General features: G+C 37.9%; 5 protein-coding genes across 6 annotated transcripts in view; 1 reads left to right on the forward strand and 4 right to left on the reverse strand.

Moving 5' to 3' along the window:
• Window positions 1-6,104, forward strand: part of cntnap2a (contactin associated protein 2a) — a 341,582-nt gene extending 335,478 nt beyond the window's left edge. For both annotated transcript variants that reach the window (XM_058059946.1, XM_058059947.1), the window contains 2 exons: window positions 1,018-1,089; window positions 3,241-6,104. In XM_058059946.1, coding sequence (XP_057915929.1) covers window positions 1,018-1,089; window positions 3,241-3,440 — 272 coding nt within the window. In that variant the 3' untranslated portion in view covers window positions 3,441-6,104. The remainder of the gene's footprint in view (window positions 1-1,017; window positions 1,090-3,240) is intronic.
• A 1,037-nt stretch (window positions 6,105-7,141) lies between these two features.
• LOC131108443 (lipocalin-like) lies at window positions 7,142-9,212 on the reverse strand. Its single transcript, XM_058059387.1, has 6 exons — window positions 9,044-9,212; window positions 8,813-8,952; window positions 8,667-8,746; window positions 7,570-7,683; window positions 7,392-7,493; window positions 7,142-7,315 (listed from the first exon to the last, which is right to left on the reverse strand). The coding sequence occupies exons 1-6, from the start codon at window positions 9,137-9,139 to the stop codon at window positions 7,296-7,298; spliced, it is 552 nt and encodes a 183-aa protein (XP_057915370.1). The 5' UTR covers window positions 9,140-9,212; the 3' UTR covers window positions 7,142-7,295.
• Window positions 9,213-10,378: 1,166 nt separating this feature from the next.
• Window positions 10,379-14,472, reverse strand: c8g (complement component 8, gamma polypeptide). The gene is made up of 7 exons (XM_058059385.1): window positions 14,242-14,472; window positions 12,804-12,949; window positions 12,626-12,696; window positions 12,427-12,534; window positions 12,247-12,351; window positions 11,129-11,164; window positions 10,379-10,460 (listed from the first exon to the last, which is right to left on the reverse strand). Exons 1-7 carry the CDS (start codon window positions 14,422-14,424, stop codon window positions 10,441-10,443), a joined length of 669 nt encoding a protein of 222 aa, XP_057915368.1. The 5' UTR covers window positions 14,425-14,472; the 3' UTR covers window positions 10,379-10,440.
• Window positions 14,473-14,585: 113 nt separating this feature from the next.
• Window positions 14,586-17,959, reverse strand: msrb2 (methionine sulfoxide reductase B2). Its single transcript, XM_058059386.1, has 5 exons — window positions 17,741-17,959; window positions 17,564-17,661; window positions 16,118-16,194; window positions 14,901-15,048; window positions 14,586-14,822 (listed from the first exon to the last, which is right to left on the reverse strand). Exons 1-5 carry the CDS (start codon window positions 17,853-17,855, stop codon window positions 14,691-14,693), a joined length of 570 nt encoding a protein of 189 aa, XP_057915369.1. The 5' UTR covers window positions 17,856-17,959; the 3' UTR covers window positions 14,586-14,690.
• A 1,182-nt stretch (window positions 17,960-19,141) lies between these two features.
• LOC131109139 (armadillo repeat-containing protein 3-like) lies at window positions 19,142-27,342 on the reverse strand. The gene is made up of 16 exons (XM_058060802.1): window positions 27,283-27,342; window positions 27,083-27,200; window positions 26,868-26,990; window positions 26,734-26,802; window positions 26,482-26,654; window positions 24,186-24,380; window positions 23,898-24,117; window positions 23,682-23,834; window positions 22,684-22,792; window positions 22,355-22,607; window positions 21,272-21,408; window positions 21,021-21,189; window positions 20,857-20,951; window positions 20,643-20,786; window positions 19,412-19,574; window positions 19,142-19,348 (listed from the first exon to the last, which is right to left on the reverse strand). Exons 1-16 carry the CDS (start codon window positions 27,340-27,342, stop codon window positions 19,142-19,144), a joined length of 2,388 nt encoding a protein of 795 aa, XP_057916785.1.
• Between the last annotated feature and the right edge of the window lie 484 nt (window positions 27,343-27,826).

Below are 27,826 nucleotides of genomic sequence, written 5' to 3' on the forward strand. Positions count from 1 at the left end.
GCTAGCATGTCTTCCTAAGCACTTTGACCTTTCTGTCAAGTGGTAAAAAATCGGAGTACCCCATGGAGTATAATACACGATGCATACATATACACAAACACACAGTCAGACCTTATTACCGTTGTCTACTGTACAGTCCTTGATGTATTGGGATCGTTGGCAATCCAGCATTTTTTGCTTGGGCCTGGTGCCAAAAGTGCCTTTGGGAATGCTGAGCTATCTCCCAATCGATGTAGGTAATTGATCCGAAAACAGAGTCAGCTTTCTGCCACGCTTTCCGCTGGCGAGATCAGCATTTCTGCAAGGCATTTTCTATACTTAGAGCCAATCGATAGTACTGATGTAAAATCAGATCACCGTATACTTGGACGTAGTCTACTACTCATCCTGTCATAAATACGTTATTGGGAAACAATGAATGACCACTCAATGAGGGTGCTTGACATTCCACTCTTTGTTTCAAAGACAATATAGTCAGACTGCATCAGAAAAATCGTATAAGATGCTCAAAGAATCCATGTGTTGTTGAATACCTGGTATGGATTGGGTGTTCTGGGTCTCCAACCGAAGCTGGGACATGTAAGAATGAAGAGGTATTTACGAAGAACCTGTTTCAGGAACCGGAGCTTCTTGGGATGCGGGTGTTTTGGTTAAAGACCAAAATCTAAAACCTATTTGTGGGTGATACAAGCATAGAAATGGAAGACCGGTTCACGTACTTTTGCAGCAAGACTCAACTAGTCAACAGACATCAGGGCTAAGCAAGGGTAGTCTCTCATTTCCATCCAAGAACAGAGAACCAAAGTCTGTGAGACCTTAGTCATAGATGCGATCCCATGGATACCAAGTCCTTGACGACAGGTCAGATCAAGGAGTCTTGTATCAAAAAGTCTCCAATAGACTAAATTTTTTGTACTGATGGCTATTGCCAGGCGGTTGAACCAGAAGTCCGTCAGTAGGATCCAACGGGATCAACCTAACCGAACCATTCCTTTTTGTTGTTATTTCCTCCCTCAGATGCCGAATTCCCTTTCAATGAGGAGCGAGTGATTCCAGATGGAGTCAACAGAGACTCTGCCATCATTGGAGGTACACTATGTCAAAGTGAAGTATGAAATTATGGGGGGTGGGGGGATTGACAAAAATCTGTGTTTTTGCGTCAGTATTATATTTCTATATTTCTGAGTTTTTCGACACTTGTTTGATGACCGTTATCCTAAAATTGTATCTGAACTCCTTTGTTGTTTGCTAAGTAGCTAAAAACCTTAGTGTGAGTGACAGGAAGAAAAGCTCTGAATCACACTTGTTTGATGACCGTTATCCTAAAATTGTATCTGAACTCCTTTGTTGTTTGCTAACTAGCTAAAAACCTGAGTGTGAGTGACAGCAAGAAAAGCTCTGAATCACTTTAAAATTTCTAGAACCCGCTAATATAAGATGATACATATTTTTCAAGCTTTTTTTTACATAAAATTTGTCGTATATTTGGAGCAATACAAATTGGCGTTTTTGCGTCAGTATCATATTTCTGAGTTGTTCAACACTTATTTGATGACCGTTATACTAAAATTGTATCTGAAATCCTTTGTTGTTTGCTAACTAGTTAAAAACCTGAGTGTGAGTGACAGGAAGACAAGCTCTGAATCACTTTAAAATCTCTAGAACCCGCTAATATAAGATGACACATATTTTTCAAGCTTTTTTTTACGGAAAATCTGTCGTATATTCGGAGCAATACAAATTTGTTTTCGCGTCAGTATCATATTTCTGAGTTGTTCGATACTTGTTTGATGACCGTTATCCTAAAATTGTATCTGAACTCCTTTGTTGTTTGCTAACTAGCTAAAAACCTGAGTGTGAGTGACAGGAAGAAAAGCTCCGAATCACTTTAAAATCTCTAGAACCCGCTAATATACAATGACACATATTTTTCAAGCTTTTTTAACAGAAAATCTGTTGTATATTCGGAGCAATACAAATTTGTGTTTTTGCGTCAGTATCACATTTCTGAGTTGTTCGACACTTGTTTGATGACCGTTATACTAAAATTGTATCTGAACTCCTTTGTTGTTTGCTAACTAGCTAAAAACCTTAGTGTGAGTGACAGGAAAAAAGCTCTGAATCATTTTAAAATCTCTAGAACCCGCTAATATAAGATGACACATATTTTTCAAGTTTTTTTAATGGAAAATCTGTCGTATATTCGGAGCAATACACATTTGTGTTTTTGCATCAGTGTCATATTTCTGAGTTGTTAAACCTGAGTGTGAGTGACAGTAAGAAAAGCTCTGAATCACTATAATATCTCTAGAACCCGCTAATATAAGATGACACGTATTTTTCAAGCTCAAAATCTGTTGTATATTCAGAGCAATAAAAATTGTCGATTTTTGTACAGTAAACCTCGGATATATCGGACTCGGATATATCGGAAATTCGCTCACAACGGACAGATATATATATCGGATTTTTTATAACGGATTTCGCCTATTTCGGACAAAATCTCCAGTCCCGTTCCAATGCATTTCCATAAAATTTCCCTTGCATATATCGGATGGCCGCATCGTGGCGCTCCGATTCGCCGAATCGTGACAGGCCGCTATACGACGTCATTTGCAGCGTTTGCAGCGTTGCCTGCGCGTCCAGGTACATTGGAAACATAGTCAAGGAAGTGCCTTTTTATAATGGATAAAATCCGATTTACGCATACATAGTCAAGGAAGTGCCTTTTTATAACGGATAAAATCCGATTTACGCATATACCGGATATAAATCCGATATATGCGTAAAACGGACATTTTCCGGTATACACATATAACGGATTTTGCTTATATCGGACAAAACCAGTGGGAACAATTGAATCCGATATATCCGAGGTTTACTGTATTAAAATAGTGGCTGGATAGTGGTTATTTTGAAGCTAGGACACTATAGACAGATTCCGACCAGAGACTCCTTTCATGTTTATTCTCTGTATTTGAGTAGGAAAACTCTGTATCTGTCCCCGTTCACCTTGCACTGATGAGGCGTTCAAGCACACTGCGTATTTGTGCTTTTTTATTGACTATGGCTGCAAAAACAGATGCCAGCTAGGGCAGCTATGTTGGTAAAACCTCATTCCCTGACACCTTAAGAGTCGCGTTGGATGTCAAGTTGACAGTCCAGACTTTTATCTCGATGGCTAATACTCTCATTTTGCTGCACCGACTTCACGTTCTTTATTCATGTCCATTCCGTCAGGGATCATCGCCGTGGTCATCTTCACCATCTTATGCACGCTGGTGTTCCTGATCCGCTACATGTTCCGCCACAAAGGCACCTACCACACCAACGAGGCCAAAAGCACCGCAGAACCCGCCGGCGAGTCGGCGGACACGGCGATCATCGGCACGGACAACCCGGAAACCATCGAGGAATCAAAGAAGGAGTGGTTCATCTAACCCGCCAATGACGTGACTCTGAGACAGGAAATGGATTGTAGAACCACACGCAATTAAATAACCGATTGTGGTCATTTAATTGGACAATAATCTCCCAAAGAGCAAAGGGGAGACGCGTGTAAAAATGTTTTTTTTGTTGTTTTTTTTTTTTTATATACATCTATATCCAGAGTATTAGAACAGATGGAGGACTCTGCAAAGACTGGAACATGTAAATACTAACCGGCTTGTCCTTTGTATCGTGTTTGGGAGTTTTCCGGAGTCCTTTGAATACTGTATATGACAAATAATTCTATTTACTGGCTCGTGTGATAGAACAGAGTCTTGTTTTAATTTTTGTAACAAAAAAAAAGATGAAATCATTATGCCAAACAACATTAACCGCCGTGTATATTGTTTTTATTATCTTCAGAGTCAAAAATGGAAAAAAATCTATATGATCTTTGCCAATGCCAGTACAGTACATATGTATCAAATAGAGTTTTATGTTCAAATGGGATGACATGGGATTGTATGCGACATTGCTGGGTGTTTACTTCTAAGCATGACGGAGGAGTCCGTTTATGGCAGCTTTCTGTTTTGATTTTATTTGGTCACTTGAACGCTCCATTTGCCAAATAAACACACGAGTCTTACATTTCAAATGATACACACAGTGGTTAGTGAAGTATCCGTGAAGTAATTTGGGGAGAGACAAAAAAAAAGTTATATTCGATTGGCTTTTTGACGGAAATTAATGGTGCCTTTTGATATATTGAACCATTTGGCCTTGTCGTCTTAGACCAGGGCTATTCAACCGGTGGCCTATGGGAGAAATCCCACCAACCACGTTCAGTTCAAAACAACGACTGCCTTTCAAGCGTGGTTTAAGTCGCCCTCGCTGACTTGTTCATACATCATTTTAATTGACGATGATTCTTCAAAACAAAGCAGTTTTCAATGAAGTTCAACGGTATTTGTTCCCCTAAAGCAAAGAATACGCAACTAACTTCAAAACCGAATATCTTTCTGTGCAGGAAAAGCGACAAAAATTCAGCAACCGTATAAATAAAAATATTTTTTTTAGCTAAAGTACCCCCTGGAGTGCCTTCAAGTACCCCAAGGGGTCCTAGTACCTTAAAAAAAATGGTTCTTTGACTACCGTGAACATATTTCTCCTGTTTAACAAGACGACTCCATGACTTTAATCACGACAAAACAAAATCAGGATAACATTATCCCGAATCTGGACACTATTCCTTGCATTAAATCTTATCAGTTTTACATTTATTGATTGTATTGGTGCTGAATCCTGCAAAAGACGCTAAACCAGATATGGTACAACCCAATGACAATGATGATTCCAGTGGTTTTTGAAGCATTTTCCGATGATATATGTGTCATTTCGGGAATCGTAGGGATCACGTCAGATCAGATCCATGAAGATGATGCTTTCTATGACAAAGTTCTGCAGAAGTCACATGTTTTTTTTACTGTTTGTTTATGGATTTTGCCATTTTGCTGAGTGTCATATTCAGTAAAAACCTAGCAAATGTATGACAACAAATTGTATGACAGCTAAAATAAGACTTAATTGAATATACATTACATACATACATGAAGTTTACCAGGAACATGCTGATAAATATGCAATAATACAGTATAAAGCACCACTGCTATTATTGTATGCCATATTTTTACTTTAATTTAGTTTTATTGAGTAGCAGTAAATCATGTTTAAATGCTATAAATATGGGAAATTTCTTTGTTTGGCCAATTTTCTTAACTTAAAGTCTACTGGCAAGTCAAAATCATGAGTGCAGGGTTGTATTCAAAAAGTGAGTGATTTTACTTTAGTTTTATTTAGTTATACTTATGTTTGACATTGGAGCTCATGAGCTTGTGCCTAATGAGACCTAATGTAGTTTCTCCTTTTCCAAGTATGGAACAACGACAAGTCCACCACTGCTATCATTGTATGCCATATTTTTACTTTAATTTAGTTTTATTGAGTAGCAGTAAATCAAGTTTAAATGCTATAAATATGGGAAATTTCTTTGTTAGGCCAATTTGCTTACCTTAAAGTCTACTGGCAAGTCAAAATCATGAGTGCAAGGTTGTATTCAAAAAGTGAGTGATTTTACTTTAGTTTTATTTAGTTATACTTATGTTTGACATTGGAGCTCATGAGCTTGTGCCTAATGAGACCTAATGTGGTTTGTCTTTTTCCAAGTTTGGAATAACGACAACGACTTGGCCATCATGGATGTCATAAAACAAATTATATTATAGTATGACGACTAAAATAAGACAGAATTCCAGGTGGACTGTTCATTTGGGGACATTTTTGCTCAACCATGCTTTCTTACTTCCCCTTCCTGTTTGTGTTTATTCCACATTTTCCTTCCAATGTGACCAACCAGCTGCCAAATGTAACCTTTATCCTTTCTTTGGACCTCTTTGTGATCAAATTGCCGTGATTCGTTGACTCGTGGGCGACGCGTGGACCCAGTCTTCTACATGGGCCTCAAGTAAGACTTCAGATCCATGAAGACAAACGAGTGACTTTTTTTTAAAATATATATAATCTACGGTACATCCTCATGTTCAAACATTACAGAACTAACAATTACCCGAATGCTTTGTTTTCACTTCTGTTGAGTTCAATAAAGTGTTTGGTCTTTACTAACTTGTGTGTTTCTGCACATATCACTCAAGAAATCCTAGATTTAGTCAACAAAACAAAAGAAAATGTGTCTTGAAACAAGTTAAATTGCATATTGGCAAGCCATATTTTGTTTTTAATAAATATATCTCTGAATATGAGTGCATATAAAATAATCAAGTTAGTGTATGGGAGGGAAAAAAACATCCTGTTAGTTTAAAATATGTATTTTTTTCAGTTATTTTATCTTCTTTAGATGTCAGTTTTTGCTGTGTTAGAGTCCCTTAGTACTGTTCACTTCTATTGCCAGGCTTAAAATGCCTTTATATCATTAAAATTAAATGGAAAACATAAATATGATGCTGCTACAGCAATCCCCAGAAACAAATATTTAATCATTTATTATTAACTTCTTTGAACTTAGTGTTTAAAAAATAATTTTGATATTAATTTGATATTTAAATGTCATTTTTAAAAATTTTTAAAAATGTGTTTAGTTAGTTCAGTTTTGAATTAAAGTTACTAGTTACTTTCTTCATAAATCGCATACATAAATGCAATTCTCTACTAATACGCAAGGGGGCAGTGTTGCCCTGAGCGTGGTTAACCACAACACCTGTTGACTCGCTGATTAACTTCCGGGGTGGCATTCGGCGCCAAAAATGGCGACTGAAGTGACGTCCAGATCGCGTCGATGCAGGTATAAGGGCATTTCACGTTTTAAATACTATTTCAAATTAGTAGTTAATAGAAAACAATAACGGCTAGTAAATATTAAATAATTGTAGTTGAACAATTTAGTAATTATTTCGTAATTTGGAAATATAAATGTCATTCAATGATGAAGCTTCACTCTATGACGGTTTTTCAAACATATGCTATTTGGTAGTTGAATACAATCTTGTTTTAGTCAAAAATATTCATATTTAAGCAAATTTTATGTATTTTCGTCTGCCTAAATGAAGTATGTTCTGGTATTATGGATTTAAATTGTTAATGTAGTATTCTATATTGGTCAGTAGGTGTCAGTAATTGTTCTTACACTAACACACACACACACAGTATTTTTGTTTTTAATGGTTAAAAATCAGCAGTTACTAAACAAGACATTCCGATTTTGCCAGGGTTATATAGCATTTTTGAATGAAGTGGTCTTATTGTGTCAAGTGGAGCAGAGGTGGAAGCTGTCGGAGAGCAAGATGGAGGATTGTTTAGGCCTCAGGACACTCATCTGCAGCAACATGAGGAAGTTGGTGAGTCAGTGTGACACGACTACAAAATAAAAGTTTTTGTTATGTTTTCCATACCAGCCTTGGGGAGGATAACAATATTTTCTGCCTGGACTCCAGTCCTTGAAGAGAAGTTTGTGAACTTCTGCTGGAGGTCCGCACTCGTGTCAGGCGAACGACCTGCAAAAACGATGGAGTTTACTTCACCATACTCTCCGCCAAATACCGACTCCTACATCCTTCAGTTGTGACTTACTGTAAAGCTTGACGACAACCTCAGATACACCGTCTTTCGTCTTCACGTTGTGTATAAGAGCAAAGTTGTCATACAGGACATCCACGATGGCCATATCGTTGTCGTTGTTCCAAACTTGGAAAAAGAGAAACTACATTAGGTCTCATTAGGCACAAGCTCATTAGCTCTAATGTCAAACATATGTATAACTAAATAAAACTAAAGTAAAATAACTCACTTTTTGAATACAACCTTGCACGTGATTTTTACTTGCCAGTCGATTTTAAGGTAAGCAAATTGGTCTCACAGAGAAATTTCCCATATTATAGCATTTAATCTTAATTTACTACTACTCAATAAAACTAAATTAAAGTAAAAATATGACGTACAATGATAGCAGTGGTGCTTTAAACTGTATTATTGCGTATTTATCAGCATGTTCCTAGTAAACTTCATGTATGTATGTATGTATGTAATGTATATTGAATTAATTGTATATTTTGATTTGTACTGAGCAGCCAGTATTAAGTTCAGTTTCCAAAAAAAAATAATAATAATAATTACACAAGGTTCATGCATGAGGACTGTACCACTTCTCAAGTGTATGACTTCATTGGATGTGGTTATAATATTTTGTTAAGCTACAAGAGTTGAATTGCATATACATTTATTCATAAATAATAAATAAATAATAATAATAATAAATAAATTTATTCATAAATAATTTTTGTGTATTTTCATCTAGTGATATTATGACTTTATTATCATTATATTATATAACTTCTCCCCAACCTAATTTTCCAAGAACTGTATCCCTTGTTTTTTGTGTGTGTGTTTCTCATATTATGACTTAAAATATCTATATTTTGTCTTTAATATTTAAACTCTATGCTACAAAAAATTTATTATTTTTTCTCATATTATAAGTTTATTTTTGTAAAATTTTGTCATTTTTTGTTCAGAACTTTTTCTTAATAGTTTGACTTTGTTCTTGTAAAATTACAGCTTTTTAAAAAATCTGATATCAACTCATATTTCATTTCTATGTCAATATTGGCCAATAATATTAATATGATCAATATGGTATTTTTGTCCCTGTTTCATGTGTCTCCACCCACCTTGGCTGTGGAAGGTGAAGCGTCCAGGGGTATCTGTTTTTTGGGCCAAATGTGTCATCCTCCAGCAAGTACCATCATCCCTGAGAAAGGGGATGACGCTCAAGGTCAGTACTTTAGAGGTCATATGGAGATTTGTAAGGACTCACTTAATGTGGGAATAGGTGAGGTCCATGTCTCCTCCGTCGGTCGCCGCAATCACGGCGGTGCCCAACTTCATGGTGGCCTTATTGCTGACAAACCAAGGGGCGTTGCTGGCAATGCCAACCAGGTACCACTTCCCTGTCATCTGAGGGGGGGGGGAGTAATATTAGCATATTAAAAATTATCGTACATACAAGAAAAAAGTACATAATGTCGGATTTTTTTTTTTGCTTTACCCTCTGTAGATCGAAATCCTGAACAGGCACAACGTCAGCGAACGCAGCCAGCGTGCACATGAGTGCAGCCAGCATTTTCACAAGTGTGTTCCTCATGGTGTCTCCTTTGGGGTCAAGCTGCTCCTCTTCTTGTGTAGAGGTGAGGAGTTAAAGCAAGCCATGTGTTTTTATATCATGCAGAGTCCTCCTCCTCCTCCCGTTTGTCTCCTCCTCCTGCATTATAAAACACTTTGGCAATGGCAATCACTGCTGTTACACAAGTGGATGTGCGTAAGGATTTTTTTTTTTTTTTAGTTTAAACATTTGTGCCTGGATTATATAAACAAGTTGTTTTGCAAGAGTGCAAAAATGTGCAATCACAGCCTATTACATACTAATGGTGCAGTGAATGAGCAGTCAAAAACGGCATTTTCTGTTGCGTTTAATGCCGTGTTCTCAACTGGTTTTGCTTCGGGACCCTTTTTATGATACCCAGACATATCTTCTACTTCATGAAAAGTTTGAATTATTACAATAACAAGTACCCTGTACAGTGGTTTTTGTATGTTTGCATGTTTGTCACACTTTATAATTTAAATATTTGTCACAAAATGCATTTTTTTTAATGAAACTTTCTATTAAGGGAGAAAAAATCCAAACCTACATGAGCGTATGTGGAAAAAGTGATTGCCCCCCTAAATTTATTAAGTGGTTGGGCCAAACTTAGCAGCAACAACTGCAATCAAGCGTTTGCGATAACTTGCAATGAGAATTTTATCCCACTAATCTTCGCAGAATTATCAAAAATCAGCCATATTTGGAGGCTTTTTCAGCATGAATCACCTTTTTTAGGTCATGCCACAACATCTCAATAGGATTCAGGTCAGGACTTTGACTAGGCCACTCCATAGTTTTCATTTTGCTTTTCTTCAGCAATTCAGAGGTGGACTTGCTGGAACACAAGTTGTCTCATTTTTGGTAAAAAAAAAAAAAAAAATTGGCAAAATTTCCCGGTCCTGAAACAGTAGAATAGCCCCAGACCATCACACTACCACCACCATATTTTACTGTCTGTATGATGCTCTCATACCAGCAATGGGACACAAAAGTTCAACTTTTCAACAAGACCCAGCTTGAGTATTTTATGTTTTATTATTATAAGAAATGCTGAATTTCTATTTGGAGACAAAACAGACGCCCGTGTGTACTGCTTGTGTAATATACACACACACTTTCATAACTTGTAGTTGTGTAACCAAACTCTGTTTCGACTGCGTGCACGTCTGGTCTTCATTAACTGCACACTAACACTCTGAATTGGCTCTTGAATACTACAAGAAAAACAGGACAAGATACTAATATGGCTGGATTTATTTTATTTATGAATATTCCTATTTATTTTTACTTCATCCTTTTGTTCAGCATGTGGGAACACAGTCTGGAAGACAAAGAGAGACACGGGTTAAATTCCACCGTCAGCACAGTCTTGAATAATGCCTTGTCGGCTCGGCTGAAATTGATGATTGTTACACAAGCTAACACATGTCGGTGTGCTCCGTTTTGGGGAGCGGGGGGAAGGTCAGGAGAGGAGGTGATATAATAGATCATTTTTACCTCTTTAGAGATTGTAAAATGTACGTGTTTCAGTCACAAAACGCATGGTTTATAAACCAATGATTTATGAAGGAAAATCTTAAATGATCAGGGGCCGAATATAAGACAACCCCTCATTTTGAAGACTTGTTTTTTTATAATTTTTAAATTTAATTTAAAAATGTTTAATGCAAAATGAAACAAAACTATCTATTTCTATCTATTTATATATGTATCTATTTTTTATATATTATATATTTATTTCTTATAATATATTTATATATAATAATAATAATATATATTTATATAATATATCCTAATATATATTTATCTAATATATATATTATATATTAATATATCTCAATAATGCATATATATATATATATAGTAATATATTTATAGATTTATTTCTTATATATTTATATCTATTTTTTTTTGTCTTTCTCTAAGGCAAAAAAATCAGGCCATCACGGTGACTGGCCTTCAAAATACAATAGAAAAACTTCTGCTTACTGATTTTATGATGCTGGTCCACATCACCACAGTGACCTAAAAACGACATTAGCATCTTGGTTAATGGCAGCAACAGTAACAAGTAACAACAAATGTAACAGAAACAACAACAAAAAAAAGCTAACCAGAAGTTTAACCAGACATTTCTGACAAAAGTGCCTCCAAAATTCATTCTGGTGAGACAAATGACATAAATGCCACATTTGTACTGCTCTTAGTGTTCTTATGTCACGTAACACGTTACTTCCAGTAATACCTATAAAAGGCCACTAGGTGGTAGTATCACTTTGCAACCTTCAAATGATTTCCAGTTTTACTTTATTTTGCTTGAGTTGTATTATACAACGTCTCTGTATACTTAGATATGGTAGACCAGGGGTCTCAAACACACGGACACTAGTTTGAGGCCCCCGCCTTGATATGAAAGTTTAATGTTAGTGCGGCCCGCGCAAGTTTGATACGGATGCTGTATGGTATCATGTACCCAGAAAAAATTATTACGTTTGATTAATGTTCATGTTAAAGGTTAAATAACTGTTAATAGTTATCCTCCCTATCCGTGTGGAAGTGGTAAGTTTTTGGCTATTTAGGTTTAAAGGAAAGAACTTGGAGGCTACCGTTTAGGTCGCTAGCTCTCTAGTGTGCGAGTTAGCATGTGTCTCAAGACCCTGCAGTTGCGCAATAAAAAAAAGTATAAATGTGACTATAGTCATGTCTACAGGGCTCTAATAATGCTTTGTTAATTTTAATTAGAAAAAAATAATTTGTCTACCCACCAACTATATGTGGTTTCTTAAGTTTTTATTATTTGCCGTTTTATTATTAGTATTATATTTATTTATTTATTACTGATTGATTGATTTTCTTTATTCTTGATTTGTTTATTTATTTTTCATCTTATTTTGTGTAAAAAAATAAAAAGTAAGATATTTGAGAACAGTGGAATGTTTTATCAGGGCCTTTCTTGTCGAAAATTGGAACCAAAGGAAAGTTTTTTTTATTTTTTTTGTTTTTAATAAATGCGTTTTTTGGGGGGGAAGCCTGAAACCAGACCCGAGCTCCAGTGGCCCCCCCAAGTAAATTGAGTTTGAGACCCCTGTGGTAGACAATAGACATACTGTAGGTTGGGAAGGGGAAAAGATACGCCAGACCCAGGCTTTGCTTTTCAGCGAGCTGCTCAAACTTGCTCAGCATCGGTTCCGATAAATTGTCCACAGATCGGCCTGGATGCAAATCACAACAACACTTTCAGTACTTTTTTTTGTCTCTTCATTTGAAAGTGAAAGAGTGGCGCTCACCATAGAGTTTCATGGTGAGCTTGCCTTGTTTCTGGTAGTACAAGATGGCGTAGGAGCTGTAGTCTGTCTCGCCGATCACAATATCGGTGTTCAGCTCAGATTGAGGTCCTAATAGGACGACAAGGAGGAAGAATATTGCACAGATGAATCCAAATTAGTACAGTCATAATATAGTACTATGACAACAAGATTGGAAGACCTGGAATTATCAGGCGTCCAGGGGTGGGGGTGAGATTGTACATCTGCAGTATCTCCCAGCACTGATGGTTACTGAGGAACGAGAAGAGCAGCTGTTGTTTAGACAGCTGGACTCACAGCAGTGTTTGTTTATCGTGCAACAAATACCGAGATACTTCAATATCCCTCCTTCTACTCACTGACGCGTTTTTGTGCTAACCAACAGCGTTTGGTCCGAAGTCGGAGACAATGTGAGCGTCATGACGGTGGGTTCCACCTTGGTTCCGTGGTTGATCAGATAAGAACATTTGGAGGCCGTGTTGAGAAGGTACCATGTTCCTGTCATCTTAAGCACACAATTGGGGAAAAAACATTAAAACAATAATAACACAGTACTACTTTGTTGTCATGAAGCTACTGATAATACTAATATAACCCTTTTATTCCCATTTAAAATAATAAAAGTACTAGAATCAATAATTAAAAAGTGGTATGAGTAGTAGAAAATGACAATATTGAATTATAGTACATTATACTATAGTCAGTGCATGAAAAGAAACAACATAATAATAATAATAAAGGGTATTTCAATACATACAAATTATAGTAAAAGATAATACTGCGTTTATATTATTATTTATAGTAGAATATTAACAGTACTACTTTGTTGTCATGAAGCCACTGATAATACTGTTATCTCTATATAACCTTTTTATTCCCATTTAAGATAATAAAACTACTAGAATGACGTTATTGAATTATAGTACATTATACTATAGTCAGTGCATGAAAAAAACAACAATAATAATAATAATAAAGGGTATTTCACTACATACAAATTATAGTAAATGATAATACTGCATTATCAGTATTATTTATAGTAGAATATTAACAGTACCAACATACAGTAATTACAAGAAAAAACTATAATGATGCTAAGAATCATAATCTATGTATAATATTTAATATATATATATACGTATAATAAATATATAGGTCTTGTACAATGTCATAATAAAATTATTGAATTATTGAGTTTAGCAGAATAATGGTACTGTATTTTCCATTTGAGATACAACTAGGATTACTACTAATAAATATATTTGTGAGTATAATAATTATTATTATTATATTTGTGAATTTGTGGTGTAGTGTGGAGTATTATAGCACATGTTCTATACAACACAGTTATACACCAGTGAAAACTAACCCTACAACTACCTAATACCATGATACCTTAAAACCAATACAACTAGGATTACTACTAATAATAAAAACAATGTTGCATACATATTTGTGAGTACAATCATTATTATTATTATATTTGTGTAATGGTTTAGTTTTGGAGTATTATAGGACATGTACTATACAACACAGTTATATACCAGTGAAAACTAACCCCACAACTTTAAACTTGAAATGAAATAAATATGTCTTCCAGTATCAATAAAACAAAGTATTAGTACTCTTCTGACTCCCATGTACCCAATGTTTCATTTCCCCATCCACCATATTGACAATTAGGCAAGAATGTCCTTTTGGGCCCAACCCCACGCTGACTCTTGAATAAGCAAACATTTGAGACATTTTTTTCAGAAGTCAAGCAATTATTGTAACTTTGATGCAAAATGGCCTCACCTGTTGTATATCTATATTCTTTTGAGGTGGTGTCACGTCAATAGGGTCGACCTTTGTCTTCTTGCGAGGTCGTCGTTTGGGTCTGGGCCGACTCTTTGCACCCCCTACGGCGTCACTGGCCCCCCAGAGACATAAGAACAGCAACACCGCCAGGGTCAGTGTACACCTCCATACGCCTGTCATCTTCTTTCTTTGCTTCTATGGCTTCTCTGCGGTGTGGAGTTCCCACAAAATAACAAATAATGCAATAGGGGATGGGATGCACAGTTAAATATTAACTGGCATGATGATATGTGGGGTTCTAGCCTCTAGGGGGCAGCATTAACTCCAGTTCCATGTACATATGATATATTTATTAAGAAAAACCTTCAAACAAGTAATGCAGACAGATTCCATTGAAAAATACAGAACCACAATGAAGATTATACATCGTAAAATATGATATATTGTCAGTTCTCCTCGTCCTCTCCAGGTTTGGTGTTTTCTCTGGGCTTAAAGTTGAGTGCGGCGCTGTTAATACAGAACCGCTGACCAGTCGGATCCGGCCCGTCCTCAAATACATGACCCAAGTGGGCGTCACACTGCAAAAAAACACACAACATGTTAAGTCAAAGCGCATAAAGCTAAAAAAGAAGTATAGAAGTGAAAGAAGAGCTCACGTTTTTACAAAGCACCTCCGTGCTGGCGCTACCCAGGCTGTTGTCAGGGCGACGGATGATAGAGGAGTGGCTTTCATCTCGCTCCCACGTCCCATGAGCCTCCTTGAAAGCCGGCCAGCCCGTCCCGGAGTCATACTTGGACTCTGAGCTATAACAACAAGAACAACATGTAATATAACTTATGAATATTCTTATTCATCATTCATTGTAGTCTCAGAACACTTCCTATCTAAGCAGGCTTCATCAGGTCTTGCTAGAACAGGGGTCTCAAACTCAATTTACTTGGGGGCCACTTGAGCTAGGGTCTGGGCGAGACTGGGCCGCATCATGTTTTCAAAAAAAAAAAAAACGCATTTATTAAAAAAAGAAAAATTAATAAACTTTGCTTTGGTTTCGATTTTCTACAAGAAAAGGTCTGATAAAACATTCCACTGTTTTCAAATATCTTACTTTTTATTTTTCTACACAAAATAAGATGAAAAATAAATAAACAAATCAAGAATAAAGAAAATCAATCAGTAATGAATAAATAAATATAATAATAATAATAATAAAACGGCAAATAATAAAAACTTAAGAAACCACATATAGTTGGTGGGTAGACAAATTATTTTTTTCAGATTAAAATGAACAAAGCATTATTAGAGCCCTGTAGACATGACAAAACACGACTATAGTCACATTTATACTTTTTATTATTTACAACATATTGCGCAACTGCAGGGTCTTGAGACACATGCTAACTCGCAAACTAGAGAGCTAGCGACCTTTAAACGGTAGCCTTCAAGTTATTTCCTTTAAACTTAAATAGCCAAAAACTTACCACTTCCACACGGATAGGGAGGATAACTATTAACAGTTATTTAACCTTTAACATGAACATTAATCAAACGTAATAATTTTTTCTGGGTACATGTACGTATCATAAAGCATCCATATCAAACTTGCGCGGGGCCGCACTAACATTAAACTTTCATATCAAGGCGGGGGCCTCAAACTAGTGTCCTGTGGGCCACATTTGGCCCGCGGGCCGCGTGTTTGAGGCCCCTGTGCTAGAAGGATATGACGGCTCAAGTCTGAAGATTCAATCCATCACAACAGTACTGTTCAGGTTGTCTTAGGAGACATTTTGCCTCTTTCCCAGAACCTGAGAATACTTCAATAATGTGTTCTACTGCATGCATTTTCAGCTTTAAATAATGGATGCCAAGAGTTACCTGAAGAGTGGAGAGTCACAGCAGACGCAATGGTACATCCCCACCTCATAGTGATTCAGGTAGATCCCACTAAAGGGCTAAAAAGGGAACACATGTATTTAAGCCCAGCACCAGAATGTAATGGGATCTTTGCCATTATTATAGTTTTGCAATATCCACAATAACACATTTGTCCACTTAGTTGTCTTTATATTCATTCTTTGTAGTCTTTGTACACCCTGGACTGGTCCCCAGCCAACCTTTGTTGCCTCTAATATAATAAAATAATAATCATCCATTCATTCATTTTCAACAGTCTGACACAACAACATTAACCTCATCACACAGCAACTTAACACCCAAAAGGTACCATTCATTCATTCATTTTCTACTGCTTATCCTCACGAGGGTCGGTGCTGGAGCCTATCTCAGCTGTCTTCGGGCGAGAGGCAGGGTACACCCTGGACTGGTCGCCAGCCAATCACAGGGCACATATAGACAAACAACCATTCACACTCACATTCATACCTATGGACAATTTGGAGTTGCTAATTAACCTAGCATGTTTTTGGAATGTGGGAGGAAACCGGAGTACCAGGAGAAAACCCACTCACGCACGGGGAGAACATGCAAACTCCACACAGAGATGGCCAAGGGTGGAATTGAACCCTGGTCTCCTAGCTGTGAGGTCTGCGTGCTAACCACTTGACCGCTGTGCAGCCCTTGTCTTTGTATTATAAGGATAAAAAACAAATATTAGGGATATATTTTTAAAAAAAATAGACCAAAAAAATTTTTTTTTCACACTAACATTGTTTGTAAAGGACATTTATTTTATTTTGCTTAGCCAGCCGCATCACATTTGACCTTCTTTGCTTTTCCGATCTGCCTGGCGAGGTGACCACACTGTCCTGGCTGGTGAGGCAATGGGAATCTACTGTGACGTTTGCAAGCATGCCATGTTTATTATTTGATATATTATATTCAGTCGTGGTTCTTATTAAGAACAACCAAGTCAACTGGCCTTCCGGGACCTTTCATCAAGAACGACAGAAAGACCATTGGGAGTTTTCTACTACAAAATGTCAAGTCAAAGAGCCTCCTTGTGACAGAAACGCTCCTATTTTAAAGCACCTGCTGCAAAACGACGCTTGTTAAAAATACCCCAGCAGCACAAGATTTGTATATAATGCCAGGTAAATTGTTGACAATTAATTTACACCTGGAAGTTACTATTGCAGTATTCCTCGTGGTAAACCAAAGGTCAACAACAAACCTAGGTCAACAATATACGTAGCGAGGGACAAAGTCCAACTCCAACTGTGTTGACTTGTGTGTGTGTGTGAAGCGGCACGTGTTTTGTTGTGGACTTTTTGAATTGCGGTCTGACACAATGCAACAATCTAGTTTAATAACAGAAGTGTGTGTGTGTGTGTGTGTGTGTGTGTGTGTGTGCGTGCTACTCACCACTTCCGTACCCCTCTCTCGAGTGACTACATACTGCTCAGGAGTGAGTTTCTTTTGCCAATCTGTCGTCTGGTCATAGCGGGTTAGAGATTGCAAGCCTATTATATTACTTATGATTAGTATGAGTATTAAATTAGTAAATTCCGAATATGCAGTGAACTCAACATAACATCTTACCTCCACTTGTGTGTACAGGGCGGATGAAGACGGGGATGCTCCGCCGTGACAACAATGGCAGCCCCGCTCTCGAGTGTTTGGAAATAACAAAGATGCGAGTGACCAGGCGAGACATGCTTACGCCGTGCCGTCTTCGAGTCAAGTGCAAACAGGCGATGGTGTGGTGAGTCTTTACATCGCCACACTACCTTATCCTGCCGTTAACAGGGTGACCCGGTCAGGAAGTCCCACCTAATGTAGGTCAAAGTGGACCGAGTTTACAGCTTTAATTGCTGGCCAAAGTCCAAAAGCTATTGAGCCAGAAAATATTTAAGATATGGTGCATAGAGCAAGAAGAACAACAATGACTGATACCTCATATCCCGTGCATGTATATAAATCCATTAATACTTTCTGCATGAAGTAACACTTCTGCATATTGCATGTATACACTGTATCATTAATCTATATGCTCCTTATCCTATGATTATTTAAGTAATGTTTGTCGCCAGTTGGACACAACATTGCTGTCGTTTGCTACTCCAAATTACATTTTTCTTCTTAGTGTTTTGAATGGCATATCTATTTTTGAAGTATTTCAGTATTAACCCTGCTTTTGTCCTTAAAGGGGACCAGTTTTCTGACCTATAAATGGAATTAAAATGGTGTATTGTTATTAAACGATGCCAAAGTGAGCCCCCAAAAGAAGCTTGGGATGGCTCAAAACACTCAGCGGGAGGTGTGTGATGTCACACATAGGTGTGCTTCCTTATATGGGCGTGCACTGTAGGCCAGATACACCGTCTGCCCTGATGACGCCACCATCAGGCACAACTGGTTGGAGTTCCTGATTCCCTACCAGCATGGACTAGCCGACAAGCTAGCTGAAGAATGGAACAAAAGCGGTTGTCTGTGTAGCATTATAAAATTAGCATTCAGGGGGCGGGGTTTCTAATCACCATTTCCCATCAATCAATGGGTCTACCCGGTTTTTTAAACACTGGTAGTCCCGCAAAATAACGTTGTGTGCATAGTAGCATGACTCAGTCGTCCCCGAACCTGATGGTTGCAAGTTCGATCCTCGGTGGGTGAATAGATCGAAACACATTTCCACATTTCAAGCTTCAGCATTCACAAGCCATTTCTAATGAAATTGCCTCTACTTTTAAGAGAATGGTGATCAGTGAGCAAAGAAATTTGATTTTTTTTGTCTAAAATTGATCTTCAAAAAGAGGGATCATCTTATCAATATGTCAATATTGTACTTTAATCCAAAACAACCTCGCTGAGTGTGTTTTTTTTAGATGGTTTACATGCTGGTGTTCAGAAAGTGGAAAAAAACTAAGCATACAAAAATAGTGACCTAAAATTCCAAATACAAAAGTTGAAAGGTAGTCCTATAAATCAAATTCCTATAATAATCTATATACTGTTATATCGAATCGCTGCAGCAGTATTAGCTCCTATTAAGTTCCCGGGCTGGTGCATGAGGTCCACAATGTAGCAACATGGCTGAATAGAGTATCCATTGCTGGAGGTATCTTCCTTGTAGACGAGTACTTCATTCCAAGCTCGGTTGTTGTCCCCTCGAACCAGAGTACACCTCATACCAATGCAATCGGCCAAGTACTGTATCAAGAGGAAGCATGTCAACGTGTGACTGTGTCGCAGGATCAATTTAAAGGCACCGACCTTAAAAAGAAGCGCCCTGTGACAGTAGAATCCCTTGCTGATCATTCCGATGGGGACCACATTGCACTGCAGTTGGCATTTGAGCAGGCAGATGTGCAGCAGCCATCCGAAACGGTGCAACTCGTCTTTCTCCGTTGCTCCACCCATGGCATCGCATACACGCCTGGTACATAAAGACATGACCGTGAGTATTCATACCAGTGATTTTCGACCACTAGTGTACCTTGAGAAACCCTCAGGTGTGCCGTGAGGAATTATCCAATATCACTTTTTATAGTTAACATTGATTAATCAAACATTGGTTAATCAAATTAACCAAAAGCTGAAAAAAATCAATGTTGAAATTGAAAAACAATGACATTTTAAAAAATAAATAACGGAACTGTCACTGAAAAAAATGTATATGAAGGACAAATCCAAAGACAAAAAAACATTGAAACCATCCCAATAAAATACTAAAAAATATATATATTTTCAACGCCATTAACGGTGGTGTTCTCACTCAACAAAATCCACACATTAATTAATTAGTTAATTAATTAGTGTTCGACACTCCACACCAAAAGCGGGAAAAAAATCAATGTTGAAATTGAAAAACATTGACATTTAAAAAAATAAATAAAGGAACTGTCACTGAAAAAAATGTATATGAAGGACAAATCCGAAGACAAAAAAACCTTGAAACCATCCCAATAAAATACTAAAAAATATATATATTTTCAACGCCATTAACGGTGGTGTTCTTGCTCAACAAAATCCACACATTAATTAATTAGTAAATTAATTAGTGTTTGACACTCCACACCAAAAGCGGGAAAAAAATCAATGTTGAAATTGAAAAACAATGACATTTAAAAAAAATAAATAAAGGAACTGTCACTGAAAAAAATGTATATGAAGGACAAATCCGAAGACAAAAAAACATTGAAACCATCCCAATAAAATACTTAAAAATATATATTTTCAACGCCATTAACAGTGGTGTTCTCACTCAACAAAATCCACACATTAATTAATTAGTTAATTAATTAGTGTTCGACACTCCACACCAAAAGCGGGAAAAAAATCAATGTTGAAATTGAAAAACAATGAAATTTAAAAAAATAAATAAAGGAACTGTCACTGAAAAAAATGTATATGAAGGACAAATCCGAAGACAAAAAAACATTGAAACCATCCCAATAAAATACTTAGTGGGCGTGTAGTGTCCATCAACTTAGTAAATAGTTACCTAGCCAAGGCAGCATATTGCTCCACTTCGTCGCTCAGAAGCAAAATGGACTCTTTGACCTCTCTAACCAGGAGCTGCAATGTGACGTCATCCATCACTTTTCCTTGAGGAGACTCGAACGGTTGCGCTCCATCGTCAATGTTCCTACGTTTAAAAGAAACTGAATTTTTTACTTGTTTTCCTTCCATAACGTATACAACGAAGCATCCCTTACTCAATTGACGCGTTGACAGCTATCACGGTCAATCGTTGGTTGACAGGCTCCATTGAAAGTTCCTCTAGAGTCAGAACTTTCTGACCAAACCAGAACTGAGATACAGATATCACGGTAAGGTTCCTAGTATTTGATGAAGATAGAAAAAAAAAAAGTGCACACACCTTCCCAGCATCGAAGAAACCATCGGTGATAACATCCGTGGAAGCCAAATAACCCGTCAGCCCATATTTGAGTGACAAGCTGGCTTGAATGAGACTGTTCAAGGCAAACTCGCTGAACTTGGTCTTGCTGTTCTCCGACTGGTTGATTTCATGAAGCATTTCCAGCGCTCTGAAACACACACGACAGTACGCCACAGACGCATTGAGACACTTGAAGTGGACGTAAATATGTCGTCGGTTCAGCGTCTCACCCAAATTTACACATGGCCACAGCAGTGGGTTCATCCTTTGCACACACACTGATGGCCGTGCATGTGCAGCGCAGCACCTCCGTGTGAGTGGTACGCAGCAAATTGACCAACGGCTCGAGACCACGAGCTCGCCGTAGCTGCAGTACGTTGGGAAACACGACAATATTAGATGCTCATTTAAAATAAAAGAACACGCCACAAGTGTTTAGAGATGGGTCATTGGTAAATAATCCGGCTCTTTGAAGTGAATCCTGCAGGTAGCCGAGCCTTTTAAGTGAACATGTCTGCTTTTTATGTCGTTTGATTTTCTGTTAATGGTATCCATTATGTCATTGTATGGTCATATCACCTCGTACTTTGGTACGTGACAAAAAATTAAAATTAAAATTAATAAAGAAAAAATAAAATAAGATATGCCTTTAGATATGCCTTTATTCGTCCCTCAGTGGGGAAATTTGTAAAAAATAAGTAATTGAAAAAAATAATAATTAATTTTAAAAAAATAAAAAAAATGAATAAAAATAACTTAAATTATATTGGGAAAGCAGGAAGTGAACAAATGTAAGAGTTACTGATTGTAAAAGTACCAGATGGAGGGGACAAAAAATAAAATAAAATAAAATAAAAATTCAATTAAAACTTAAACTATATTAGGAAAGCAGGAAGTGAACAAATGTAAGTTACTGATTGTAAAAGTACCAGATGGAGGGGACAAAAAAATAATAAAATAAAATAAAAATTCAATTAAAACTTAAACTATATTAGGAAAGCAGGAAGTGAACAAATGTAACAGTTACTGATTGTAAAAGTACCAGATGGAGGGGTAGGATTTAATAAGCTTTGCTTCTTCCTACTCCTTTCGGACATGTGGAACTGTGAACTGATTATGCGATGCATTCAATTGTAATCTGATGCATGTTCAAATGAAATTAAACCATTACCATGAATACGGATTTTAACATAATTAAAGCCCTACTTAGACATGACATAACACCCTTTTACACTCATATTACCCAATATTGCAGACATAAGAGTAAATAAGACTCAGGCTGAGGAAAAGTGAGTTGATACACAAGCACTGACCTGTGCCCTGGCATCCGCGTGGAACGCCAGTTCACAGATGCACAACGTAGCATTGATCAGGACCTGCGCGTCCGTCGAGTGTAAAGGCTTCACCAGCGCTGTCATGGCTCCCCGCGACAACACATCATACTGAATCTCGTCCCCCTGTACTGCTAACCTGCAAAGCATCACCGCGGCATTGGTCACCCGTCTCGGACAGTTGTCACCGAGTCGCTTCACAAGGCGCTTAAGTCCTCCCGCTTCATATAGCGCCCTGAAGATGACACATTGTTATTTTAAATAAAGGTTTTTGCAATAAAATTGACCTTGCCATTTTGGGTCTGTCTTACAAAATGTTGAGTTTGTTTCCAGATGTGAGGTTGGCGAGGGCCTGGAGAGCTTCCCCTCTCAACGCCAAATTCCCGTTGTTTAGTAAGCGTACCAGAGCAGGGAAAATATCTGAATCACATTAAAAAAAAAAAACACTAAAATCGCATTCAATTCTCATGGGAATGTCTTAGATTTTTTTTACCATAAAAATGACTAAATTTGGTAAAATAAAGTATATAACAAGTATAGAACATTCAGAAGAAGTAGTCACGTATTGTGATATGTAGGATTCTACATTCGTCACAAGGTGTCAGTAATGTTGCTACAGTAAACCTCGGATATATCGGATTCAATTGTTCCCACTGGTTTTGTCCGATATAAGCGAAATCCATTATAGGCGTATACTGGAAAATGTCCGTTTTACGCATATATCGGATTTATATCCGGTATATGCGTAAATCGGATTTTATCCGTTATAAAAAGGCACTTCCTTGACTATGTATGCGTAAATCGGATTTTATCCGTTATAAAAAGGCACTTCCTTGACTATGTTTCCAATGTACCTGGACGCGCAGGCAACGCTGCAAATGACGTTGTATAGCGGCCTGTCACGATTCGACGAATCGGAGCGCCACGATGCGGCCATCCGATATATGCGAGGGAAATTTAATGGAAATGCATTGGAACGGGACTGGAGATTTTGTCCGAAATAGGCGAAATCCGTTATAAAAAATCCGATATATGCAATGAAATGCATTACAGAAAAATTGGTTCTTTTTTATCTGTCCGTTGTGAGCGAATTTCCGATATATCCAAGTCCGATATATCCGAGGTTTACTGTATATAACAAGTATAGAACATTCAGAAGAAGTAGTCACGTATTGTGATATGTAGGATTCTACATTCGTCACAAGGTGTCAGTAATGTTGCTATAACGTTAAGCGAGACACACAAGCACCAGACGCGATCGCCGGAACATGGGAATGTCTTGGATTTTATATTTGAGTCAGTATCGTACTTAAATCCCTGAAGTGTTCCTTGCTGGCCAGGAAGGAGCTCATAGCAGCCACGGCTTGACAAGCTAGTGTTCTCACACTATCAGTGCCTTGAGACAGAAGATCCAGCAGAATCTCCTCAAACTTCAACTCATGGAGATCTTTGTGACTGTCAGCTGCACACATATAAACAAATATAAGACGAGCATTATAATGCCAATGTTTGATTCTGTGCTTACAGTGCTGGCTCGCCCTGGAGATGCATTTAACAGCACTGGAGAAGACTTCATGGCTGACGCATTCAACGGGATCGGACTCCACTTCGGGGACTTGAGTGGGAAGAAGAAGCTCTACCAACACGGTGAGTCCTCCTCCGTTTTGGATTAGCTGTAAATTGTCACTATTGCTTATACAGTTAGCAAGAACCTCCAAGGTGTCAAAATGGAGGTCATCCAAGCTCTGTGAGGGATAGAAACAAAAATCAATAAAGACGCAAACAGAAAGAAAAAGATTCGCTAAATACCGACCTTGTCTTTGAGGATCTCCAGGAGCTTGATAATTCCTTGCTCTTTTCTTAGAATGCCGTGTGACCCTTTATCGGCGGTGACCTTTTGTAACGTCTTTAAAGCCAGTTGCTGAATGATGGCGTAGGGGGAATCGAGCAGCTCCAAAAGGATGGGGATCCCGCCCAACTCGTATACCGCAGGGCACGGTGGGCTGTTCTTCATTGGCATAGCAGAGCAGAGTCAAGGAGTCAAAAGTTAGCATCGAACAATTTTTAATTGCATTTGTATTTAAATGGGACTGATTATGCTTTTTCCACTTTTCTGACCTTACATTATTTCCTATAGAAAAAATTGCCTCGGTTTTTGTACGTTTCGGCTTTTGTCAGTCCTATTGGTACGAATTATTGACGAAAACCAGGGTACCACTGTACTGTACTTCCATTGTTGAGACATTTGGTGTTAACTAGCCAGGAGCAGGGGGGTGGTATGGTGTTCACAAAACTGTTTTTTTCATGCCAGGGGTGCCAAATTGTAGAAATTGGGTTTTCTCTTATTTACACTTAAAATATTTAAATGCGTATTTAGGCTAATTTTATTAATTAATTATAATATTTTATATTGGGCAAATTTTTTAAGTCCTTAAATTAAGCATTTTAACCATAACAATGGCAAAATTCGGTAAAATAAAGTATACAACAAGTATAGAACATTCAGAAGAAGCAGTAGCAGGTAGATATGTAGGATTCTACACTCGTCACAAGGTGTCAGTAATGTTCACAGAGACACACAATCACCAGATGCGATCGCCGGAAACAACACCCTTTTATTGCAGGTTTTGATCTCGCAAAACAAGCACAATAATCCCAACACAAGCTACTGTTGCGAACGTAGCCTACACAGATCTCAAATTCTTCCATTGTTGCGACATTTGGTGTAAGCTAGCCAGGAGCAGGAGGGTGGTATGTTCACAAAATTGTGCAAATTGTGTGGTCTCTTATTTACACTTAAAATAGTTAAATGTGTATTAAGGCTAATTTTACATAAAAGTCCTTAAATTAAGCATTTTTAACCATAAAAATGGCTAAATTCGGTAAAATAAAGTATAGAACAAGTATAGAACATTCAGAAGAAGCAGTCACATGTTGTGATATGTAGGATTCTACACTCGTCACAAGGTGTCAGTAATGTTGCTATAACGTTCAGCGAGACACACAAGCACCAGACGCGATCACCGGAACACCTTTTTATTGCAGGTAAAATCGTAAAACAAGCACAATAATCCCGACACAAGTTTTTTTCATGCCAGGGGTGCCAAATTGTGGAAATTGTGTTGTCTCTTATTTACACTTAAAATAGTTAAAAGGCTAATTTTATATAAAAGTCCTTAAATTAAGCATTTTTAACCATAAAAATGGCTAAATTGGGTCAAATAAAGTATAGAACATTCAGAAGAAGCAGTAGATATGTAGGATTCCACCCTCGTCACAAGGTGTCAGTAATGTTGCTACAACGTTCAGCGAGACACACAAGCACCAGACGCGATCGCCGGAACAACACCCTTTTATTGCAGGTTTGATCTCGTGAAAACAAGCACAATAATCCCGACACAAGTTTTTTTCATGCCAGGGGTGCCAAATTGTGGAAATTGTGTTGTCTCTTATTTACACACTATATAAAAGTCCTTAAATTAAGCATTTTTAACCATAAAATGGCTAAATTCTGTAAAATTAAGTATAGAACATTCAGAAGAAGCAGTAGATATGTAGGATTCCACCCTCGTCACAAGGTGTCAGTAATGTTGCTACAACGTTCAGCGAGACACACAAGCACCAGACGCGATCGCCGGAACAACACCCTTTTATTGCAGGTTTAATCTCGCAAAACAAGCACAATAATCCCGACACAACAAGTTTTTTTCACGCCAGGGGTGCCAAATTGTGGAAATTGTGTTGGCTCTTATTTACACTTAAAATAGTTAAAAGGCTAATTTTATATAAAAGTCCTTAAATTAAGCATTTTTAACCATAAAAATGGCTAAATTCGGTAAAATAAAGTATAGAACATTCAGAAGAAGCAGTAGATATGTAGGATTCTACACTCCTCACAAGGTGTCAGTCATGTTGTGTAACGTTCAGCGAGACACACAAGCACCAGACGCGATCGCCGGAACAACACCCTTTTATTGCAGGTTTTGATCTCGCAAAACAAGCACAATAATCCCCATACAAGCTCCTGCTGCGAACGTAACCTACACAGATCTCAAATTCAACTCTGAAACCCCGCCCCCATTCCAATAGTACTGCATGGTAGTACTCACTTGAACCACGTTGTAGATGGTCTCGAGGGAGTTCTTCTGAATATCTGGCTCTATACTGGAAAGGAGCTTGATCAATGGCGGCAGACCTTTGCTGGCAACAATCTGGGCCTTGCAGCAAGGAGCCACGGACAAAAAAGACAGGCACAGCGTCCCACAGTCTTGAACTACTGAGTCTTATTAGAGAGGACGGGATACCATCAGTCGGACATATTAGTAAGGATCGTTAAGAAGAAGTTGACGTTGAGGACTAACCGTCAAGTGATAATTTGTCAATAATTGATGGGATGATATCAATTTGTTGCAGGGCACTGACGACGGCACCTTTTTTAAATGACAACACAATTAAATATCTTATAATTAAGTACGCATTAATGTGTTTTACATACCGTTGGTGACCATCCTGCCCAAAATCATGAATGCATTGCGTCTGATCAATTCATTGCCGTGATTGATGAGATGACGTAGCTGCTGCAACGCTCCAAGCTCCATGAGGTAAACCTTTTTATCATCTGCCGCCACCAGGGGGAGACAAAACACAAGTATAATTAAGAACGGCGATAGAAAGCATTTAATGCAATTACAAATCATGTTATCCGAGCACCTTCCTCTGCAAAACCGTAGAGTGCTTCACATGCAATCATTACTATGTCATCTTCAGGGGACCTCAGCAGAAGAACTACGGTTGTTGTTGTTTTGACGTTGACGTGAAGTGGCCCAAACTGGAAGATGAGACAATTCGTATGTTGTAAGGCACACTAGTGTTTTTTTTTTTTTTTTTTTTTGTACACAAAGTTGTCTCACCGCCTCCTTGCACGGAGTATCACACTTTGACTTTTTATCTTTCTTATTTTTGTCCCCCATTGCGCAGCCTTTGAGTGACTTGCTACACTGCTGTAGCTCCACTTCATGGATGTGTTTGGAGCCTGTGAGTGCACAGAAGCAATTGAGTTTGGGGGCATTTTATTTATTTCGGTGGGTGGGGGGGAGAGAACACCATTAAAACATCTGCCGAAGATTAAAAACACTTAATTTTTCCATAATTATCAACGGGTTGCGTAATATATCCAGCGGTGGGAATAAGTTACAATGATGTGACGTCATTACTTTTATGCACAGTCAGGTCGCCCAATGACAAAAACACGACACGCACGTTTGCACCGTGACGACATGTATTCGCACTTACCACCAGTTTGACTCCCAGGTGTCGCTTCGGAAGAACCTCTTCTCAACAAAAAACTATAAAATACGCAAACTTTTGCGGTCAATTACGCAAACAGGAGACGGTAACAGTGAGCTTCAACTTTAAGTGTCATGGTGCTGAATAAATAACATTGGTTACCCAGAG

This window comes from Doryrhamphus excisus, chromosome 21 (assembly GCF_030265055.1).
Source record: "Doryrhamphus excisus isolate RoL2022-K1 chromosome 21, RoL_Dexc_1.0, whole genome shotgun sequence".
Classification (NCBI taxonomy): domain Eukaryota; kingdom Metazoa; phylum Chordata; class Actinopteri; order Syngnathiformes; family Syngnathidae; genus Doryrhamphus; species Doryrhamphus excisus.

Coding starts and splice junctions, on each gene's coding strand:
- c8g (XM_058059385.1), bottom strand. CDS start 14,424: ATGACAGGCGTATGGAGGTGTACACTGACCCTGGCGGTGTTGCTGTTC. Junction 12,535..12,625: donor TGGACGCCTGATAATTCCAG/GTCTTCCAATCT, acceptor TCGTCCTATTAG/GACCTCAATCTGAGCTGAAC. Junction 10,461..11,128: donor GGACCAGCATCATAAAATCA/GTAAGCAGAAGT, acceptor TTTGTCTTCCAG/ACTGTGTTCCCACATGCTGA.
- LOC131108443 (XM_058059387.1), bottom strand. CDS start 9,139: ATGAGGAACACACTTGTGAAAATGCTGGCTGCACTCATGTGCACGCTG. Junction 7,684..8,666: donor CTTCACCTTCCACAGCCAAG/GTGGGTGGAGAC, acceptor TCTTTTTCCAAG/TTTGGAACAACGACAACGAT. Junction 7,494..7,569: donor GGTTGTCGTCAAGCTTTACA/GTAAGTCACAAC, acceptor TCGTTTTTGCAG/GTCGTTCGCCTGACACGAGT.
- msrb2 (XM_058059386.1), bottom strand. CDS start 17,855: ATGTCTCGCCTGGTCACTCGCATCTTTGTTATTTCCAAACACTCGAGA. Junction 16,195..17,563: donor GAGAGAGGGGTACGGAAGTG/GTGAGTAGCACG, acceptor TTCCCTTTTTAG/CCCTTTAGTGGGATCTACCT. Junction 14,823..14,900: donor CGGAGGTGCTTTGTAAAAAC/GTGAGCTCTTCT, acceptor GTTTTTTTGCAG/TGTGACGCCCACTTGGGTCA.
- LOC131109139 (XM_058060802.1), bottom strand. CDS start 27,342: ATGGGGGACAAAAATAAGAAAGATAAAAAGTCAAAGTGTGATACTCCG. Junction 26,991..27,082: donor CTACGGTTTTGCAGAGGAAG/GTGCTCGGATAA, acceptor TGGTGGCGGCAG/ATGATAAAAAGGTTTACCTC. Junction 22,793..23,681: donor GGAACACTTCAGGGATTTAA/GTACGATACTGA, acceptor AATGTGATTCAG/ATATTTTCCCTGCTCTGGTA.